Here is a 23,035-nt window from a genome sequence, read left to right on the forward strand (position 1 = left end):
TATCTTTTCCAGGAACAGCAGCAACCAGCATTAGCCCTTGAAGGGGCAGTGTATTTTAAAAGGCACAAATTCTTCCGGAATGCCTGGAGTATTGTGTGCAGTTTTGGTGTCCTTATCTGAGGAAGGATGTTCTTGCTATGGAGTGAGTGCAGCAAAGGTTTACCAGGCTGATTCCTGGGACGGTGGGATTGTCCTATGAGGAGAGATTAAATCGGTTATGATTATGTTCTTTAGAGATTAGAAGAGTGAGAAGGGATCTCATAGAAATTTACAAAATTCTAACTGGGTTAGACAGGGCAGATTCAGAAAGAATGTTCCCGATTGGTGGGGGAGTCCAGAACAAGGGGTCATTGTTTGAGGATAAGGGGTGAGGAGAAATTTCTTCACCCAGGGAGTGGTGAATCTATGGAATTCACTACCACAGAACGTAGTTGAGGCCAAAACGCTGTGTGATTTCAAGAAGGAATTATATGTAGCTCTTGGGACTAAAGGGATCAAGGGATTTGGGGAAAGGCGGGATCAGGGTATTGAACTTGATGATCAGCCATGATCATACTGAATGGCGGAGCAGGCTCGAAGGGCCGAATGGCCTCCTCCTGCTTCTAGGTTTCTGTGTTCTTAATCCTTGAAGATGAACCAATTTCTGTGATTAAAGTGCTTATGAGGTACACAGATTACACAGTACAGGCAAGGGAATGGCAATTGAGTCGATGGCGGACATAGTGGGCGGGATTCTCCCATTCGGCGGCAGAGTGTCCACGCCGTTGGAAATGCCGTCGCGTTTCACAACGGCGTGAATGGGACGCTGGGAGTACTGATTCTGGCCCCGACAGGGAGCCAGCACGGTGCTGGAGCGGTTCACGCCGCTCCAGCCTCCCATCCTGGCGCGAACCGTGCGGCCCCGGGGAGCAAGAGGCCAGCCGCCGATCGGTGTACCCCGGTCGTGAGCCAGCCCCGTGGAGGCCCCCCTGGGGTCAGAGCCCCGCCCCCTCTCCCCCACCGTCTGCCTCCCGACCCTGCGCGCAGAGTTCCTGGCGGCTGCGACCAGGTGTGGATGGCGCTGGTGGGACTCTGCCTTTTTAGAGCAGCCGCTCGGCCCATCCGGGCCGGAGAATCGGCGGCCCGGATGCATAGAGCGGCCCGAGACCGGCGCAGCGCCAAACGCGCCCGCGGATTGCGTGCCGGAGTCGGGGCGGCGTGGCGCGGTTGCGGGGATTCTCCGGCCCGGCGCGGGGCTGAGAGAATCCTGCCCAGTATGTGGAGCTAGAATGCACATTGTTGAACCAAAAGGAAATGTTCTAGTTTGTGTTGGTATCATTTGAGAACGAGACTTGCTTCACACATTTCAAAATAGGCAAGAGACACCACGGGCGAGATTCTCTGAGCCCGGGGTCGGGCCGGAGAATCCCAGCGACCGGCGCGAATTGCGCCATGCCGCCCCAGCGCTGGCACGCGATCCTCCACCGAGTGGACCACCCCCGGGACACAATCCTCTAGCCTCGTCGCCATTACCTTGGCCAGGAGCTTAGCATCTACATTCAAAAGGGAAATGGGCCTGTAGGACCCACACTGCAGCGGGTCTTTATCCTGCTTCAAAAGTAACGATATTGTCGCCTCCGACATAGTCGGGGGCAACTTCCCCCTTTCCCTGGCCTCATTAAAGGTTCTCGTCAAGAGCGGGGCCAGTAGGTCTATATATTTCCTATAAAATTCCATCGGGAACCCATCCGGTCCCGGGGCCTTCCCCGCCTGCATGCTCCCAATCCCCTTTACCACCTCCTCCACATCCATCTGTGCTCCCAGTCCCGCCCTCTCCTGTTCCTCCACCTTCGGGAATTCCAGCTGATCCAGGAAATGCATCATTCTCTCCTTCCCTTCCGGAGGCTGAGCCTTATACAACCTCTCATAGAATGTCTTAAACACCCCATTCACTCTCTCCGCTCCTCGTTCCATCTCTCCCTCCTCATCCCTCACCCCACCTATCTCCCTCGCCGCTCCCCTCTTCCTCAATTGTTGGGCCAGTAACCGACTCGCCTTCTCTCCATACTCATACTGTACTCCCTGTGCCCTCCTCCACTGTGCCTCTGCCTTACCCGTGGTCAGCAGGTCAAATTCCACATGTAACCTTTGTCTTTCCCCGTACAGTCCCTCCTCCGGTGCCTCTGCATATTGCCTGTCCACCCTCAGAAGTTCTCTCAGCAATCGCTCCCTTTCTTTACTCTCTTGCTTCCCTTTATGTGCCCTTATGGATATCAGTTCCCCTCTGACCACCGCCTTCAACGCCTCCCAGACCACTCCCACCTGAACCTCTCCATTGTCATTAAGCTCCAAGTACCTTTCGATACACCCCCTCACCCTTAGACATATCCCCTCATCCGCCAACAGGCCCATATCCATTCTCCAGAGTGGGTGCTGTTCCTTTTCCTCTCCTACCTCCAGATCTACCCAGTGTGGAGCGTGGTCCGAGATGGCTATGGCCGTGTACTCCGTCCCTGTCACCTTCGGAATCAGTGCCCTTCCCAGGACAAAAAAGTCTATCCATGAATATACCTTGTGAACATGGGAGAAGAATGAGAACTCCTTACTCCTAGGTCTGATAAATCTCCAAGGATCTACTCCTCCCATCTGCTCCATGAAGTCCTTAAGCACCTTGGCCGCTGCCGGCCTCCTCCCGGTCCTGGACCTCGACCGGTCCAGCCCTGGATCAAGCACTGTATTGAAATCTCCCCCCATTATCAACTTTCCCGCCTCCAGGTCTGGGATACGCCCCAACATACGCCTCATGAAGTTTGCATCATCCCAGTTCGGGGCGTATACGTTCACCAGAACCACCGCCTCCCCTTGCAGTCTGCCACTCACCATCACATATCTACCCCCACTGTCCGCCGCTATGGTCTTTGCCTCAAACAGTACCCGTTTCCCCACTAAAATAGCCACCCCCCCCTATTCTTCGCATCCAAACCCGAATGAAACACCTGTCCCACCCATCCTTTACGTAGTCTGACCTGATCTGTCAATTTCAGGTGCGTCTCCTGCAACATAACCACATCTGCCTTTAATTTCTTTAGGTGTGCGAGTACCCGTGCCCTTTTAATCGGCCCATTCAGCCCTCTCACGTTCCACATGGTCAACCGGGTTAGGGGGCTCTTTACCCCCCCCCCCCCCCCCTTGTCGACTAGCCATCCCCTTTTTTACCCCAGCTCCTCACCCGGTTCTCACGTACCCATATATCCCACCGACGGTGCCCTCCCGCCTCGACCACCCCGCCCCATAACAGCTCCCCCTTCCCCTTAGCAGCAGCAACCCAGTTAGCTCCCTCCCCCCCCCTCCGCTAGATCCCCCTCTAGCGTAATTACACCCCCAATGTTGCTCCCAGAGGTCAGCGAACTCTGGCTGACCTCGGCTTCCCCGTTTGCCCTCGGCCTCTCACTGTGCGAGGCCCCCACCTTCCTGCGTCCCTGTTCCCGCCTTAATTACCATAGCGCGGGAACGCGGCCCGCGTTTCCCACTCGGCCCCGCTTTCCTACCCACCGGCGCCCACAGTTCTTCATACTCCCCCCCCCCCCCCCCCCCCAAACGAGGGGAAGAGAGAAAATTTACAGGATCAAAGAGTTAACAATTGAAAAATCATCCCCCCCCTTCCTCGTCCCACATAGTCACCCCACCACTTTGCCCCAGAAGCTCTTTCTCTCGCCAGACTATTCCAGCTTCTCGTCCACTATGAATGTCCACGCCTCTTCTGCCATCTCAAAGTAGTGGTGCTTCCCTTGGTGTGTGACCCACCACCCGCCGGTTGCAGCATTCCAAATTTCACCTTTTTGTGAAGCACCGCCTTACCCCGATTGAAACTTGCCCTCCTTCTCGCCACCTCCGCACTCCAATCCTGGTATACGCAGCACCGCGCTCTCCCACCTGCAACTCCGAGTTTTCTTCGCCCATCTTAGGACCATCTCTCTGTCATTATAGCGGTGAAACCTCACCACTATGGCTTGAGGTATTTCTCCTGCCCTTGGTCTTCGCTCCATAACTCGATAAGCTCCCTCCACCTCCAAAGGGCCCGTCGGGGCCGCCGATCCCATTAGCGAGTGAAGCATTGTGCTCACATATGCCCTAAGACTCTTAGATTCTTCCTCCTCGAATTATTCTCCAGGGCTTCCAACCTCTCCACACACCTCTTGTGCTGCGCCTCGTGCATCTCTGTCTTCACCACCAGGCCCTGAATTTCATCTTCATTTTCAGCAGCCTTTGCCTTCACGACCCGAAGCTCCAGCTCCTGGGTCCTCTGCGCCTCCTTTAGCCCTTCAATCGCCTGTAGCATCGGGGCCAACACCTCCTTCTTCAGCTCTTCCACACAGCGCCGCAGGAACTCTTGTTGCTCCGGGCCCCATATCGAACTGCCACCTTCCGACGCCATCTTGTTTCGAGCTTCCCTTCCTTGCCGCTGCTCCGAAGGATCCACTGCAATCCTGCCGCTATCCTCTCCTTTGTCCATCAACGTCCGGGGGGGATTCCCTTCTATTTCACCGCACAGTGATTTTGGCCATTTAAAATTGCCGTTGGGGCTCTTATCAAGAGCCCAAAAGTCTGTTCCAATGGGAGCTGCCGAAACGTGCGGCTTAGCTGGTCATCACCGCACCCGGAAGTCCCCCCCGGGTTCAATTCTGACCTCGGGTTACTGCCTTGCACTCTCTCGCCGCGACTGTGTGGGTTTCCTCCGGGTGCTCCGGTTTCCTCCCAGAGTCCAAAGATGTGCAGGTTAGGTGGATTGGCCATGCTAAATTGTCCCTTAGTGTCCAAAAAATGCTAGGTAAGGGTTTCGGGGAATAGGACTGGGGTGTGAGCCTGGGTTGGTGCAACTTTGGAGGGTCAGTGCAGACTCGACGGGCCAAATGGCCTCCTTCTGTACTGTAGGGGTTCTATGATTCTACCCAATCCTCGAAAATGTTCCAGTCCTTCTTTTTGTATTTACATCCCTTCTGTGCTTCATCCCTCTCTCTGTAACCTCCTCCAGTTCTGCAAAGCCTATCTTCCTAAATTCTACGTTACTTTCAAATGTCTCTTGGGCCGCCCCTCCCCTATCCCTTTGCCCCACCATTGGCAGGCTCGTCTTCGAGCACCTGGATCCCATTCTCCTGAAATTTCCTCCCCAAACCACTGTTTTCCCTCCTCCTTTATTTCTTTTCAGATTCAGGAGTGTGGTATAAAACACACCTCAACTTATTGTTCGCCTCCGTTATTATTTCCAATGTTGGCTTAATGTCAGTATGTGTTCTTGGAGTGTCAGTGTGTTCGGGTGTGACAAAAGGAAAAAAACTGATATAGGCTACGGAGGGAAATTCTCTCCATTGCCAAGGAAATCATCAGCAATATGTTCCCCCAGGACAGTCACTTGCTGGAGCAGTTTTGCGTATTCTGGTGGCATAAATTACCACTGAAAATAGTGACTCTTCTCGTCAAAGCTCTGAAAACAATGAATATTTGTTGTGCTTGCCATTTAATTCCAATAACATTGTCAACAAAAGCAACTTTTATTTTTATAGTGCTTTTAGCAGAATAAAATGTTTGAAAGGTAGTGTTAGAAATATAACAGGGTATTCAGCCACATAATGATCTCAAGTTTACAGAGGGTAGATAGAATGTGGAAAACCAACTAGGAGTTCATTGGAATAGTCCAGTTTAGAGGTACCAAAAGCATATATAGGGGTCCGCAACTCTTTTGGTGTTTCAGATATTCTATACATTGACGTTAAAAACTAGGAGCAGGAATAGGCAATTCAGCCCATTGAACCTGATCCTTCAATCCATCATTAATTAACAATCTGCCGAACCTGCTCCTTAAATTTACTCAATGTCCCGGCATCCACCACACTCTGGGGCAGTGAATTTCATTGATTCACAACCCTTTGAGCGAAATAGTTTCTCCTCATCTCGGTGTTTAAATCTTCTATCTCTTACCCTAAAACTAGGATCTTTCATTCTAGGTTTCCCCACAAGAGGCACCATCCGCTCCATGCCTACTTTGTCAATACCTTTTACCATCTTGTATACCTCAATTAGATCTCCCCTCATTCTTTCAAACCCGAGAGAGTTGGGCCTAAACTGCTCAATCTCTCTCGTAAGACAGACCCCATATCTCTGGAATCAATCTAATGATTGACAGTGTGTGACTAGTTACCTGATGTGGTAATCCTCATCAGGATGGTTATCCTGATAACCATCCTCATTAGTTTGCATATGCAGTAATCTGATGTGGTTTCATGCCTTGCCGTGTGCAGGAGAGTAGCTTTTACAATTCACTCTTCTTCAACTGACTTGATATTAGCTCACTTGGCAGAGCAAGGCCAACAGCATGGGTTCAATTCCCGTACCAGCTAAGGTTATTCATTAAGGCCCCGCCTTCCCAACCTTGCCCCTCACCTCAGGTGTGGTGATCCTCAGGTTAAATTGCCACCAGTCAACTCTTCCCCCACAAAGGGGAAAGCAGCCTATGGTCATCTTTACCTTACTAGCTTGAGAACTTACGTTAGTTTAAGGTTTAAATCAGTCTCTCCTTTATTGAACTTTTCTGGTCAGATGAAAGAGACAGTGGCGTATCAGCTCTCTGATACCTTTCACCTGACTCTTTGAGAGGTGTTTTTTTTCTGCCTTCCCCAACTTGACCCTATTACTGACTGGAATAATGGAAAGTGTGAGATTGATTGATTGATTTGATTGATCAGCAGAGATTTCAAATAATAGCCCTCCAGGTATTTCCTGAAAGGCGTTCGCTTGCCTTGACCATTAAGAAGAACTTAGGGCGGCACGGTGGCGCAGTGGTTATCACTGCAGCCTCCCGGCGCCGAGGACCCGGGTTCGATCCCGGCCCCAGGTCACTGTCCGTGTGGAATTTGCACATTCTCCCCATATCCTGGGTAGGTGGTTGGGCCACGCTAAATTGTCCCTTAATTGGAAAAAAAAATTTGGGTACTCTAAATTCATTTTAAAAAAAGAACTTAACTGCATTTGCAACATTGATGTGACGTAACTTCACCTTCTCAAGTGCAAGTGGAGCAGTTTTGCCAAATTTCGCACAAGTTGTCTAGATTTGTCTCACCTGTTGGAAGGTTGATTGGGCAGGTAGGTGGCCCCTCGCTGGCCCCAGTGGAACTGTAACAATTGTGCAGCTGGAATCTGGGGTAGACCTGACTGTCTTTCAAGTTTAATTATCGTGGGCTAGGTTTTCTGCCTCCTCACTGTCAACAGCCAGAACAAAATGACCAAGGGGTTGACAGTAAAAGTTTGAGGAGTGGTTGGAGGTTGACGGGTTATTAAACTCACCAATTTAAATGTGCTTGTGCAGAGTGATGTGTAGAGGCTGTGTTTGTCTGTCCATATTACTGTAGTAACGATGCAGTGCAGCCCAACTGCTATCACTGAGCTGTATCGTTGGGAACTAAGGTCAATGAAAGGTTGAGTGGGAAAAAAATACTCCGCCTGTTTTCGAAAGTCAACTTTTCGTTGGAATTTCAGAGTCGATTTTCCAACTGTTTGTAAGTGACAAGATAGGGGCTACTGGTCTAAAAGTATATGAACTTTGTAAATGCAAAGCTTGGGTGTATGTCTAAATGCTGTGAGAAAGGCAAGTAGCTCAACCGCAGTTATTTTACAATCCCATTACCAAACAATTTGTTGGATTATTTGATTTGTTTCTTTTACTGTGAGGTGCTCTTTAAATGCTTCTGCTGGAAAGTTGAATAAAGCTGATGATACAATTGGTTATAATTAGACTCTACTTATGAGCTGTACATTATCAGAGTTATTGTGTTACTTAATGTCACTGTGACTTGCTGACGCCACCCATTTTGCTGTTTTTCTTTCCTCTCCCTAGGCCATCATTTGGGCCCAAATCAAAGGTAACCTGATGCTATGAAGCTCTGTGGGGAGAAATTAATAGGTGAGTAAATCTCCTCCTATCGGAATAGAAAGAGCACACAGCTCATACTAATCTGTTCCAGCCAATTGTTGCGATAAGCATTTGTCTCCAGCAAACATCATCGTACGAGCAAGAATGCTGTGTAAGCGATAGAAGCTGCAATAACTCACCAAGGCTTTTTATCTCCGGGATTGAACACGGTTTGACTGAGGATCCATTATGGAGTGGACAGGCAGCTTTTAAATGCACAACATGCTGGTGGGGAGAGATAAAGTGGATCATACGTTTTGCCCTTAAAGATTATTGTTCCGTAGAGTAATTGGAGATGTGTGTAACTCATTTCTCAGCTCCCCACATAGCCCGGACTACCTTTGATGTTTCACTTCGGCGAACCGTAAAGTGACCCAAGAGAAACAGTCTCCTTGACGTTCCATAGCAACCTGTTCATTTGTTGTCTGTAGTTGTAGAATACTCCAGTGGAGCTGCTTGCTTTTAAAAATAGGTGCTTTCGTTGGGTTTACCTATGTGTGTCCTAAGGGTTCAAGTGAAGCCTGCAGGTAGAAGTTCTTCATTCAAATGTGATATCTCTTGCTGCTTGATGCCAATGTTAATTTGCATGTTCAGTGCATTACAGAGAAGTGCTTATTTAAGCTTTATAATGTTACTTGAGTGATATTGTTTTCCACCTGGCATTTTAAAAATGAAAAGCCAGCTTGTATAGAGCAGGTGATCTTATTGTGCTGTGGAGCAGTCAATTCAATGCTCATGTCACTAATTTAACGTCACGTAGTAAATAATTAGTGTGCTACGAATTGTACATGTTCTGTGTTCATCTGCCTCAATAGCTTTAGCAATTGAAACCGAATCCTCTCTCTTAATTGCTATCTTTACATAACTTTTCTCTCAGTTACTTTTGGGCATTGAAGCCAGTTTAAAATATCAATTCAGTAGAAAGCCATTTGTGTTAGCTCCCCAGCTGTAACTCTATTCTAATCCCATTGCTTGAAGTAACAAGGTCAGGTATTTAAATTGTCCAGGACTGTAACCACCTTGTTCTGAAATAGATACGGTGGTGGATGGTGCCATCTTCCAGGCCTACTATGGTCCAATGATGATGTTGATAAAATGGGTGCAGAAAGCCTGGTCTGGTCTGGCTACCAATTTAAAATGTTGCCTCTTAGCCTCTGTATCCACAGGGAGTGTGGGCGTAACAGCTCAGCAAGGAAAGGTAAAAACAAAAGGATGGGGCTGAAAATCCAAGTTGTAATTTGAATAAGCTCACTTGGTAAACCATCCGTTATGTGCCATTACCTGTCCTTTGTATCAGCATAAAAATTGCATGCCAACAAACAATCGATGCACCAGATGTCTCCGTTCGATCTCCGCTACCATTGCCAACAGGACCATGAATAAAATGTTTTTAATCCAATCGCATACATATTGTATGGTTTGTTAGGCCCAGTCTGAATGTAGTCGCACTGAGGTGAAATTTGTGTGGAAAAGATAACTCTTTCCCGTGAGCTAGCCGGCTGCCTCGTAAACTCGTAAGTTGGATTTTAAGGAGGTAAGATTCAGAATGTGAGAGAAGCACAGAGAACATTACAGCGCAGTACAGGCCCTTCGGCCCTCGATGTTGCGCCGACCTGTGAAACCACTCTAAAGCCCATCTACACTATTCCCTTATCGTCCATATGTCTATCCAATTACTATTTGAATGCCCTTAGTGTTGGCGAGTCCACTACTGTTGCAGGCAGGGCATTCCACGCCCTTACTACTCTCTGAGTAAAGAACCTACCTCTGACATCTGTCCTATATCTATCTCCCCTCAATTTAAAGCTATGTCCCCTCGTGCTAGACATCACCATCTGAGGAAAAAGGCTCTCACTGTCCACCCTATCCAATCTTCTGATCATCTTGTATGCCTCAATTAAGTCACCTCTTAACCTTCATCTCTGTAACGAAAACAGCCTCAAGTCCCTCAGCCTTTCCTCATAAGATCTTCCCTCCATACCAGGCAACATTCTGGTAAATCTCCTCTGCACCCTTTCCAATGCTTCTACATCCTTCCTATAATGCGGCGACCAGAATTGCACGCAATACTCCAAATGCGGCCGCACCAGAGTTTTGTACAGCTGCAACATGACCTCATGGCTCCGAAACTCAATCCCTCTACCAATAAAAGCTAACACACCATACGCCTTCTTAACAACCCTCTCAAACTGGGTGGCAACTTTCAGGGATCTATGTACATGGACACTGAGATCTCGCTGCTCATCCACACTGCCAAGAATCTTACCATTAGCCCAGTACTCTGTCTTCCTGTTATTCCTTCCAAAATGAATCACCTCACACTTTTCTGCATTAAACTCCATTTGCCACCTTCCGTACTGTCCACAACTCCACCGACTTTAGTGTCATCTGCAAATTTACTCACCCATCCTTCTACGCCCTCCTCCAGGTCATTTATAAAAATGACAAACAGCAGTGGCCCCAAAACAGATCCTTGTGGTACACCACTAGTAACTGGACTCCAGTCTGAACATTTCCCATCAACCACCACCCTTTGTCTTCTTCCAGCTAGCCAATTTCTGATCCAAACTGCTAAATCACCCTGAATCCCATGCCTCTGTATTTTCTGCAGTAGCCTACCATGGGGAACCTTATCAAACGCTTTATTGAAATCCATATACACCACATCAACTGCTTTACCCTCATCCACCTGTTTGGTCACCTTCTCAAAGAACTTCATAAGGTTTGTGAGGCACGACCTACCCTTCACAAAACCGTGTTGACTAACTCTAATCAAATTATTCCTTTCCAGATGATTATACATCCTATCTCTTATAAATCATTCCAAGACATTGCCCACAACAGAAGTAAGGCTCACTGGTCTATAGTTACTGGGGTTGTCTCTAATCCCCTTCTTGTAAAAGGGGACAACATTTGCTATCCTCCAGTCTTCTGGTACTATTCCTGTAGACAAAGATGACTTAAAGATCAAAGCCAAAGGCTCAGCAATCTCCTCCCTAGCCTCCCTGAGAATCCGAGGATAAATCCCATCGGCCCAGGGGAGGTATCTATTTTCACACTTTCCAGAATTGCTAACAACTCCTCCTTATGAACCTCAAGCCCTTCTAGTCTAGTAGCCTGAATCTCAGTATTCTCCTCGACAACATTGTCTTTTTCCTGTGTGAATACTGACGAAAAATATTCATTTAGCACCTCTCCTATCTCCTCGGACTCAACGCACAACTTCCCACTACTGTCCTTGACTGGCCCTACTCTTACCCTAGTCATCTTTTATTCCTGACATATCTATAGAAAGCTTCAGGGTTATCCTTGATCCTACCTGCAAAGACTTCTCATGTCCCCTCCTGGCTTTTCTTAGCTCTCTCTTTAAGTCCTTTCTAGCTAACTTGCAACACTCGAGCACCCTAACTGAATCTTCATGTCTCATCTTTACATAAGCCTCCTTCTTCCTCTTGACAAGTGTTTCGACTGCTTTAGTAAACCACGGTTCCCTCGCTCGACCACTTCCTCCCTGCCTGACAGGTACATACTTATCAAGGACACGCAATAGCTGTTCCTTGAACAAGCTCCACATTTCTATTGTGCCCATCCCCTGCAGTTTTCCTCTCCATCCGATGCATCCTAGGTCTTGCCTCATCGCACCATAATTGCCTTTCCCCCAGAGATAACTCTTGCCCTGCGGTATATACCTATCCCTTTCCATCACTAAAGTAAACGTAATCGAATTGTGGTCACTATCACCAAAGTGCTCACCTACCTCCAAATCTAACACCTGTCCTGGTTCATTACCCAGTACCAAATCCAATATGGCCTTGCCTCTCATTGGCCTATCTACATACTGTGTCAGGAAACCCTCCTGCACACATTGGACAAAAACGGACCCATCTAAAGTACTTGAACTATAGCGTTTCCAGTCAATATTTGGAAAGTTAAAGTCCCCCGTAACAACTACCCTGTTGCTTTCGCTCCTATCCAGAATCGTCTTTGCAATCCTTTCTCTGGAACTTTTTGGAGGCCTATAGAAAACCCCTAACAGGGTGACCTCTCCTTTCCTGTTTCTAACCTCAGCCCATATTACCTCAGTAGACGATTCCTCATCAAACATCCTTTCTGCCACCGTAATACTGTCCTTGACTAACAATGCCACCCCTCCCCCTCTTTTACCACCTTCCCTGAGCTTACTAAAATATCTAAACCCCGGCACCTGCAACAACCATTCCTGTCCCTGCTCTATCCATGTCTCCGAAATGGCCACAACATCGAAGTCCCAGGTACAAACCCATGCCGCATGTTCACCCACCTTATTCCGGATGCTCCTGGCATTGAAGAAGACACACTTTAAACCACCTTCCTGCCTGCCGGTACACTCCTGCAACTTTGAAACCTTACTCATGACCTCACTACTCTCAACCTCCTGTACACTGGAGCTACAATTCAGGTTCCCAATCCACTGCTGAGTTTAAGAGTTCATTCTTATGTAGTTGCGACATCAAAGGGCATTACAGGGAGATAGGGACATTGCATTCAATTGCTTTTTACTTTTGAATTTCCAATGGCCAGTTCAAAATCCCTATGCATGTATTTATTGTTGTTGATTGTTTAAGGCACAGGCCCGATTTAATGGGCGGCCAGGTGACACTGCCAGGCAACAGCACTGCCAGGGTGCCACTAGACTGGCAGTGCCCAGGTGCCAGGTTTGCCCGTGTCAGTGATTAGGTGGGGTGCCTTGCCCATAAGAGGTGGGGTGAGGGGTGGGACTCAAGAACCCTGTAATGGGGCAGTGGGGGGCGGGGGGGGGGGGTGGTGCCTGAGGGGGGTCGTACGATCGGGATGCTTCCTGCACTGGCGAACTGAGCTGATCAGTGCAGGAAATTATGGAAGTGCGGCCTCAACGAGGCATTCCCCGCCGAGGCAAAAAATCCCGGCAAAGTACCGTTAAATAGCCGGGTCTTTCTCGGTGCTACAGGTGTCAAGAAAAGCCCCGCCAAACGTGCCCAAAACGGGGCTCTGTTTTTGTCACCAAGATACATCTTAGTCATACAATCTAAAGTAACTTACCATTTCCCTTCCTGGTTTGTTTTATTGAATTGCTTATTTAATGTACAATGTGCACTTCTTCAGAAGTATAAGGGCTTTGCCCATTATGTATTCTTGCTGACGTCCACCGTGATCAGTTAATTGGCAGCGCTTATGGATGTCAGAGCCGCATGCGCAGTGAAGATTTAGCATTTTGTATTATTGATAATTACTTAATCGGCTCTTTTAACAGGTGTCACCATTTCAAAATACCTTCTGGAAATTTGCATAGGCTGTTAAATGGTTTAAAAGCATATTCAAAACATTTTTACATGTTACAGACTTGTCGTTGATTATAAGTGATACTTTCTTACTACACGTGTGGTTAAATTGAGTTCTTTGTTTTCGGGCTACAAATCATTGGGTGTTAAATGTGTTTGTGAAATTCCTTTGGACAGTATTTGAAGAGGCCTTAACCCATGTGACGTATTCAGGAGTGAAGTTTGCATTAATAAATTGAAATTTGGTTCCAAGTTAATTTTATTTCTGGATTCCAGTTGCAAATTCAAGTGGGCTGCTGAAATCCAAGTAATATTATTACTTATTTAGGGCAGCACGGTAGCATTGTGGATAGCACAATTGCTTCACAGCTCCAGGGTCCGAGGTTCGATTCCGCCTTGGGTCACTGTCTGTGCGGAGTCTGCACATCCTCCCCGTGTCTGCGTGGGTTTCCTCCGGGTGCTCCGGTTTCCTCCCACAGTCCAAAGATGTGCAGGTTAGGTGGATTGGCCATGATAAATTGCCCTTAGTGTCCAAAATTGCTGTTAGTGTTGGGTGGGGTTACTGGGTTATGGGGATAGGGTGGAGGTGTTGACCTTGGGTAGGGTGCTCTTTCTAAGAGCTGGTGCAAACTCGATGGGCCGAATGGCCCCCTTCTGCACTGTAAATTCTATGATATTTCTATGATAATTTTGAGAATGTAACACAGCTTGAGAAAGAAAAGCATGAGTATTTTTTACACTTACAGGATCCTTTTGGGGCATTCCTATTTGTCTTAGCTGAGAATGATTTCTGTATTTTTGGGGGCGGGCTGTATTTTTTCCTCACCCTTTTTTTTTAACCGTTTCTCTCACTCTTCCCTCTCCTGCTTGTGCGAACATTTGCTGAGACACCGCTCCAAGGGCAGACTCCAGAATCCGCCAAAGTTCCAAAACACACAAAACTGCTGAATAGTAGGAATCTAGGCTGAATATTCACGTTCTTCAGCCAGAGCACCGAAGCCAATTGCGCCCCCACAGAGATCAGTTGAGGTAGAACAGATGTGGAATCAAACCACCTGCTCTGAATGCCTCGGTACTACAGTAGATAGTGGTCTGCCGCAGAGGCAACTTTTTCACCCAGCCCACGTTATAGAAATATATCTGCTGTAAAAGGTTCAGGTTGCCTGATAACTCAATACATAAGTGTTTAGACTCGTGAAATAGCACAGAAAAAACGTGCCCAACAGCAAATGTGAAAGCAGATTTATTTACCAGATTCTGGACCCGATTCAACATAAACAAAACATGTTTAAAAAAGCAGAACAAAGAGTATTAAGCGGCTCAGTTGACTGGCAGGAGCGACAGGTGAGCTACTTAGTGGAAGCTCCCTGTTCAATCTTCCACCCACTCTCCATTCGTTCATCATCTTTCTCTGCGAAGCTGTGAGCTGCAGAAATGTGTCAGGAGATACAGCCTACATCCTTCTGTGGCACCACAGTGCTTTTTGTGGGAGCCCATGTTAATATCACAGCGATATTTTAACTTGGAAATAGGAACACAAGATACTCGTACTGGATGCTGCTATTAAATAATGAAAGATCCATCATATTTCTATCAATACTTCTTTGTTCTGTTTTTTAATATGTTGTTTATGTTGAATCATGTCCAGAATCTGGTAAATAAATCTGCTTTTACTCTAGCTGTTTCATGAGCCTAAACACTTTTATATTGAGCTTTCGGGCAACCTGAATCTTTTACAGCTGAAATATTTTTACAACATGGGCTGGTGAAAATGTTTCCTCTGTGCATAGAGCACTATCTATTGTGGTACCAAGGCATTCAGACCCAGAAATCCAAAATCCAGATCATGGGCAGCACAGTAGCATTGTGGATAGCACAATTGCTTCACAGCTCCAGGGTCCCAGGTTCGATTCCGGCTTGGGTCACTGTCTGTGCAGAGTCTGCACATCCTCCCCGTGTGTGCGTGGGTTTCCTCCGGGTGCTCCCGTTTCCTCCCACAGTCCAAAGATGTGCAGGTTAGGTGGATTGGCCATGCTAAATTGCCCTTAGTGTCCAAAATTGCCCTTAGTGTTGGGTGGGGTTACTGGGTTATGGGGATGGGGTGGAGGTGTTGACCTTGGGTGGGGTGCTCTTTCCAGGAGCTGGTGCAGACTCGATGGGCCGAATGGCCTCCTTCTGCACTGTAAATTCTATGATCTATGATTAATTTTACTGCTGATAGTATTTATTCCCACAGATTAAAATTAGATTGCAAATGCTTTTTGGCCCATTCGTCTTTTAAATGATGTTCCGCAGTCACCTCCTTAATATGTCCAAATTGTTACTGATCAAAGCTGCGCAAAATTAAATGTGCTGTAAATTTAAATTAATTGCGACAAAAAGGGAGCAAAGGTTTTATATTTTAAGCGCTAGCTACCCAACGCCAACTCTCCCTTCCTTGAGTTAATCTGTAATAACAATTCCTTGCTGGGGATTTTAATACACTTGTAATAATGATTAATCCTACCCCAAGAAGCTGTGCGCCTAATAAAATAAGTTAGTTCGGAAAAAGTTCTCCCTACTGGTTTGAATTACGGAGCTATTTAATTAGAAGTGGATTTTGAAGAGTATTGACATGTATTATGACAAAATATGTTTTGAAAGCATTCAGGTCAGTATTAATAATTTGTAACATTCATGTATCCAAGGACGTTTTTGGAGTTCCTGGTTCATCTGCCTTATCATTCGGCTCTCTTATTTAAAAATTGCCTGCCTCTGTGCTGACCATATAGTTCTGTTTGCAGCCAATAACTAGTTGGAACGAAAGTCATTCCTTGACACAAGTGTCCGACAAGAGAGGGCACTATTGAAACTTGCTGTAATTAAAAATGCATCCTATTGCGGATTCTGTTGGGCCTGCTGTTTATAAAAGGTGCTAAATGTGGAACGAGATGGTCAAACGGTAAAATAAAAAGATAAAACTGTAAAAAGTACTTGTTTTTCTCTCATTCCTCTTTTGTATGAGCAGCATAATCAAAGACCCCTCCTACGTGGCTTACTCACTCTTCCAACTTCTTGCATCGGGCAGACAATACAAAAGTCTGAGAACACGCACGAACAGATTCAAAAACAGTTTCTTCCCCGCTGTTACCAGACACCTAAACGACCCTCTTTTGGACTGACATGATTAATACTACACTCCTGTATGCTTCACTCGATGCCGGTGTCTAAGTATTTACATTGTGTACCTTGTGTTGCCCTATTATATATTTCCTTTCCTTTTCATGTACTAAATGATCTGTTTGAACTGCTCACAGAAAAATACTTTTCACTGTACCCCGGTACACATGCCAATAAACAAATCCAATCCAATCCTTTACCTGACCGGTTACGAGTGTTGGAGCTTTGACACTTAACTATCAACAGGTTATTCAGTGATGGAGGCCATTGGAGCTCCCTCAGGCCCAATCCTGTTCAGAAACTTAGTACATCCATCAAGAGAGTAGAAGCCTCTGACCACAGTTGCCCGCTCCCTTTCGTTATCGGGGTGGGCTGTTGTTAGTTGTATTGTTCTACCATGGCCCTTCCTTAGCTGTTGTAATAACATCTCAACAATCCATTTAACATCTATGACTAGTATTTGGGGTCCCTTCCAATTTTTACAGGTTAATGAGGAATCCGGTCGCCAACTGAATCCAGAAGGTGAAATTCAACTGTCTCCTTGAGTCAACATCATTCTAAGTTAAATCTGGTGGATAAATAGTTAACTGTTTACACAAGAAAGTTGGCCCATATCCTCCTCTTAACTCCAGGAGTGGAACTGTGTTGGTTTCTAAATCTGTGGCCCCAGGAGTGCTATGGAATGAGATCACAATGATTGCCGTCTTTGATCATTGCCCGTGTTAGCTTCAAGAGAACTCCACTCTGGTGCTAATGAATCACCTGGGACGTGGCAGAATGAACTGTTCCACCGTAATCCTCAATTTGTGGAGATAAACTCAGCAGGGTTTGAAGACCATTTGCAGGTCACTGATGAGGCTCAAAACCCCCCAACATTCGTCCACAAAACAGATAAAGCTTTTTATTTAAAATGCAGAAATGCTTATCTTATTCCATTGGAAGAAAGTCAATCTGAAGTAAATGGTGCTGCCGATAGGATCTGCAGATACGCAGAAAATATAATTGCGTTAGTGTTGCAACCCCCGTGGGGGTCACGGGGTATGGACGACCGGGTTCACCGTGACCTCAGCTGAGTACAAACTCTCCTGATAACGGGGTGGGGCTTCCCCTCCACAAGGGAGGCCTGCGTAGTATAAGAAACCCAGCCTAAAGGAAGGTCAGGGCGGGAGTGCCCTTTGGAGAGTGGAATAGAGAAGTTGCATATGTCATTAACCACAGTTTTGTATCCCACCTACCGTTTCCTTGTGGTCCCTCTGTGCTGATTCTACAGTTAGTTTGCTGTGATGTATTAACCGAGTTACAGGGGCAGTTTTCAAATATCTTGTCACTGTTAATCTTGTAGCTTTTCTCCCTTCAATAATCCTACATTAAATTAACAACATTTACGGTGACATTGTTAGCAGAGGGGATGAGTGAAGGGATTTGGCCTCGACCACTCAATGGCCGCTCAACCTCCCAATGACCGCACGAACAACTGCACTCACAGGGCGCGATGCTCTGGCCGCGCGATGCTCTGGCCGCGTTGTGCTCAGGCGAGAGCACAATGCGGCTGGAGAATCTCGGGAGAGACCCCTCCGCGGGCCACCGGGCAGCCTCTGCGCCTTGCGGGATTCACACAAGGGCCGCGAGGCGACGGAGACGGAACTCTGCCCAAAAGAGGCGGGACCTGAGGGTGCTCCCTGAAGTAGATCTTTGGGATACACTGGCGTCCCTCGATTCTCCGGTCTCCCCACTGGACGCTGCAGCCGGGTGCCGAACAGTGTTAGTCGACAGAAACGTGGAGCAGGCGGGACAGCACCCTGGGGGGGGGGGGGGGCTTCCAGGCCATTGGAGGTGCCTGGGTGGTCGGGGATTATCAGAGAGTCCCTGCAGTGCAGAAGGAGACCATTCAGCCCATCGGGTCTGCACTGTCCCTTGGAAAGAGCACCCTACTTAAGCCTGTGCCTCCACCCCATCCCAGTAACCCCACCTAACCTTTTGGACACTAAAGGACAATTTAGCTTGGCCACCCCGCCTAACCTGCACATATTTGGACTGTGGGAGGGAACCAGAGCACCCAGAGGAAACCCACGCAGACACTGGGAGAACGTACAGACTCTGCACATTCAGTGACCCAAGCCGGGAATCGAACTTGGGACCCTGGCGCTGTGAAGCAACCGTGCTAACCACTGTGCTACCGTGCTGCCCCACTGTGCTGAAGTGGGATTCAACTCCTTTGCCTCAGAGACCGTGGGTGCGTGCCGTTCAGCACTGGTCTCTACAAATGGGGACCAGACGGGACTCGTGGGGGTCTCCCAGGGGATCAGAGGACTTCAGCTGCATGCCCTTTAGTCAGGGCTGTTCCCTGGCGCTGCTGGTGCCATCTGGGCACCCTGAAGTGTCACTGGGGGCACTGTGTGTGTGTTGGGAGGGTGCGGGGGGGGGGGGGAGCAGGGACCCTTCCATAGTGCGGTTGGGCAGGCGGGCAGATATTGGGGGTCGCTTCGAGGGCCTCGGAGATCAGACACCGTTTAAAAAAGGCGACCCGATCCCGCTACACTGGGAGGTTCCGGCGAGCGGAGCTCCTCCGTGTACAAAACGGGGCTATGTGCGGCTACGGCCGTGCGTTCCCCATTCAGGCCACTTATACAATACGAAACATGCCGCTAAACGTGCTCGCTATGGGCCTTTGTCCCCAATTAGTTGAAATGCGTCCATTGGTTTCTTATAATGCAGACCACTTTTCCTTTCCACTGAATTCTTTATTCCACTCAAGCTTTACAAACTGCTTTTGAAAAGGTTTATCATAATACATTTTTGACTGTAACGTTTTTCAAGCTGCTGCTGAATTGGTGAAACATGTCAGTTGATATCTTTAATGCAGATGAAAAGCCTCACTGTTGATGCGAAATGTGTGATAATACAGAAGAAATTAGCACTTGAGCACTTATGCTTGGAATGCAGTGGGTAGCTATCAATAAGTGGCTGCTGGGAACTAATGCTCCTGGCACATACTACGGCACGACATATCAGGGAAGAATAACCTTGCCACTGTTTCATTGACAGAAGTATGAAATCTAGTTTCATTGGTTCACAGCTTCTCTGCTGATTTTATTTCCTGCTGAGTTGCCCATGATGACTGTATCAGGAAAGAGGATGAACCTCTTTGCGTAGACTTTCCCTTCTTTGTACTTGTTCTTTGAAAAAGGCAAAAGACTTGCACAGAATCCCAACAGTGCAGAAGGAGACCATTCAGCCCATCCAGTTCTGCACCCACCCCCACTTAGGCTCACTCCTTCCTCCCTATCCCCGTGACCCCCACCTAACCTGCACATCTTTGGACTGTGGGAGGAAACCGGAGCACCCGGAGGAAACCCAGGCAGACACGGAGAGAAGGTGCAAACTCCACACAGACAGTCACCCGAGGACGGGATTGAATCTGGGTCACTGGCGCTCTGAGGCAGCAGTGCTAACCACTGTGCCACCTAGCTGCCACCCAACCACTATCTCAAAAGGGTGCAATTCTCCGAGATTCTTCATGCCTACACAGTTTGGAGAAAGCAGCTTGTGTGCCATAGTCAGTGAATCCTGTCCAATCACTCCCATCCCATTGGACCAGCTACAGCTGTCAATACAAACCAGTTTTGGTTCCATATCTTGATTGGCCACAACAAACTGCAAAAACAAGGGGCATGGTCAAACGGCCTCGTTATACCCGACTCGATGACGTGAAGAGGCCGTTAAATCTCGCGAGCGGTTGCTGTGCGAGATCCAGATTAACATAATATGTCTGTGCCCGATTCTCCCGAGGCCTGGGAATGAACACTTACACCTGCGAGACCTCGCCATGGTGATGTTTATCATTGGTTCACACAAACATTGACAGGCATAACGGATCCTGCGGTTTCTCCCAAGCCATCCCCTGGGTGGTCAGGCTCTGGGTAGGGTGGTACCCTGGCACTAATTCTGCCACCTGGGCACTGCCATCCATGCACCCTGGCACTGAGTGGCACTGCCAGGCTGTCAGGGGCACAGCCAGGATGCCAGGATGGCAATAGCAAGGATGCCAGGATGGCAATGTCAAGGTTCCCAGGTGACAGCTTACCCGTGCCAGGGACCAGGCCTGGGGGTGCCCAGCCCTTCCGAGGGGAGCCTCGTGGACTCTCTAAGAGGTATGTTGGGCCAGTGGTGCTGGGGGGGGGGGGGGGGGGCCGTGGTGTGGTGTCCGAGGAGGGTCGAGCGATCGAGACGGCATTTAAAAATGTTGAGATTGTCAGTGAAGGGAATTATGTAAGTGCAGCCTTGACGGGGCCAAAACAAACCAACGGAGTGCCGGTTGATAGCAGGGTCATTCTCGGCGTTGCGGGTGCTGAGAAAGAGCCCGCTATACGCGTCCAAAACAGGACCCTGTTTTTTGCGCATTAAATCGTGCCCAAGATCTCCAACTTGGACATTTGGTCGGTTTCGCTTTGTAGCTCCTTGAAGTGCTAAATATGACGATGAGGCTTGCTCACCTTTGTTCACTTCACTTTCACCTGTGCTGCTTCCCAAACTCTCTGAGTGAATTTACAAATCGAATTGTTGCGTTATTTGTTGGTTCAGCTTGGGCAGCCCAAGCCTGACCACTTGCAAAACTGCATACTTGAAGGCGGTGCCTATCGTGGAATAGTTTGCCTTTGTATGGACAGACTGTGGGGTAGTTATGTAAAATTTATTTGGTAGTTTAGATATCGTTTTAGAATGGACAAATTATTCCAAGCAAGATCATGGTGATATAACTTGGGAATGATCTGCCCCCTATTGTTACAAAAAGCCTTAATTACAGACAACACGAGTTATCCATGTTCACTTAAATTTGAATGCATAAGCATTCCGTTTTTCTTTTGCCTCCACTAAATCTAGAATGACTAAATTGTTTCTAATAGTTCGAAGCAAGTGTCAATAGCTGCACATGATGTTTGCTTTCGGGACATTTTAACTTGCACGTGTTATGTAAAATAATGCTGGATTGGGTGTGTTTTGAGGATATTAAGATTAGATCTCAAGCTCTGATGAGGTGTCATTCCTACCCTTTGTGACGTTGGCTTGTAATAAGTTCCAGTCTGTGTGAAATGAAATGAAAATCGCTTATTGTCACAAGTAGGCTTCAAATGAAGTTACTGTGAAAAGCCCCTAGTCGCCACATTCCGGCGCCTGTTCGGGGAGGCTGGTACGGAGGAGGCCTTTCATTTCACTGTGCAATTGTCAGTTCTTTAAACAAGCCTAGTGGTTATACACCAGATGTGAAGTTAAGGAATTAGAAGCACACCGTTGATCTACTAATACCCCTGTAGACTCTCACAGTCAGAGTGTTAATCAAGTAGTTTATGTGCAATTGTGTATTGTTCCTCCTATTAATCAGTTTCGAATAGAAGCCATTGGTTTGAATGTATTGAATAATCAGAGTTGTTTATCTGTTGCAATAAAGGATTTTTTAATCTCCTTAATGATAGACGAGCCATTCTTCTTCATCTTTTTAGCACAGCTGTATTTGTTTCCATATGAATCTCACATAGCAGAATAATATGTAAAGTTAAACTGCAGGGGATTACGGGTGGTGTCTTGAAATGCATAGAAAGCTGGTGAGCAGACAGGAAGCAAAAGGTTGGAGTAAATGGGTCTTTTTCTGATTGGCAAGCAGTGACTAATGGAGTACCGCAGGGATCTGTGCTAGGACCCCAACTGTTCACATTATATATTAATGATTGGAAGAGGGAACTAAATGTATTATCTCCAAATTTGCAGATGATACAAAGTTGAGTGGGAGGGTGAGCTCTGAGGAGGATACAGAGATGCTTCAGCATGATTTGGACAGGCTGAGTGAGTGGGTACATGCATGGCAGATGCAGTATAATTTGGATAAATGTGAGATTATCCGCTTCGGTACCAAAAATAGGAAGGCAGATTATTATTTAAATGGTGTAAATTGAGAGAGATGAATACTCAGCAAGACCTTAGTGTCCTCGTGGATCAGTCACTGAAATTAAGCGCGCAGGTATAGCAGGCAGTAAAGAAGGCAAATGGTTTCTTTTTAAAAAAAAATATTTTTTATTCTCCTCCTTTTTCACATTTTCTCCCATATTTACACCCACCAACAATAATCAATAATCAGTAATATGTCAATCCCCATTTCAATAACAAAGATCCCATCCTCCCACCAAACCCCAAACATTAGCCCACATGTTCACACAAACAAATGACAAAAAGGAATCAGGAATCACCCATAGTCGCCATTAATACACACCGCCCCCCTCCCCCAACCCTCCCACCCATCCCCCCAACTAATGTTCAATGTTATCCAGTTCTTGAAAGTGCATAATGAATAATACCCATGACTTGTAGAACCTCTCCGTCCTTCCCCTCAGTTCAAACTTAACCTTCTCAAGAGTCAAGAATTCTGACAGGTCCCCCCGCCACGCCAGGTCACAGGGTGGAGAGGTTGCTCTCCAACCCATCAGGATCCGTCTTCGGGCGATCAAGAGGTGGAGGCTGCAACATCTGCCTCCGCACCTGTTTCCAACCCTGGCTGGTCCAACACCCCGAATGTGGCCTCCCTGGGGCCCGGGTCCAGTTTCACGTGCACCACTTTAGAAATTACCCTAAAAACCTCCTTACAGTA

The 23,035-nt window shown here is 47.4% G+C and overlaps 1 protein-coding gene across 1 annotated transcript in view; it reads left to right on the forward strand.

Annotated features, from left to right (window-relative positions):
- LOC140387320 (probable phospholipid-transporting ATPase IM) overlaps window positions 1-23,035 on the forward strand; it is a 277,940-nt gene that overhangs the window by 142,278 nt on the left and 112,627 nt on the right. The window contains exon 3 of the mRNA XM_072470248.1: window positions 7,868-7,933. Within this exon, the coding sequence (XP_072326349.1) occupies window positions 7,906-7,933 (28 nt within the window). The 5' untranslated portion in view covers window positions 7,868-7,905. The remainder of the gene's footprint in view (window positions 1-7,867; window positions 7,934-23,035) is intronic.

This window comes from Scyliorhinus torazame, chromosome 12 (genome assembly GCF_047496885.1).
Source record: "Scyliorhinus torazame isolate Kashiwa2021f chromosome 12, sScyTor2.1, whole genome shotgun sequence".
Classification (NCBI taxonomy): Eukaryota; Metazoa; Chordata; class Chondrichthyes; order Carcharhiniformes; family Scyliorhinidae; genus Scyliorhinus; species Scyliorhinus torazame.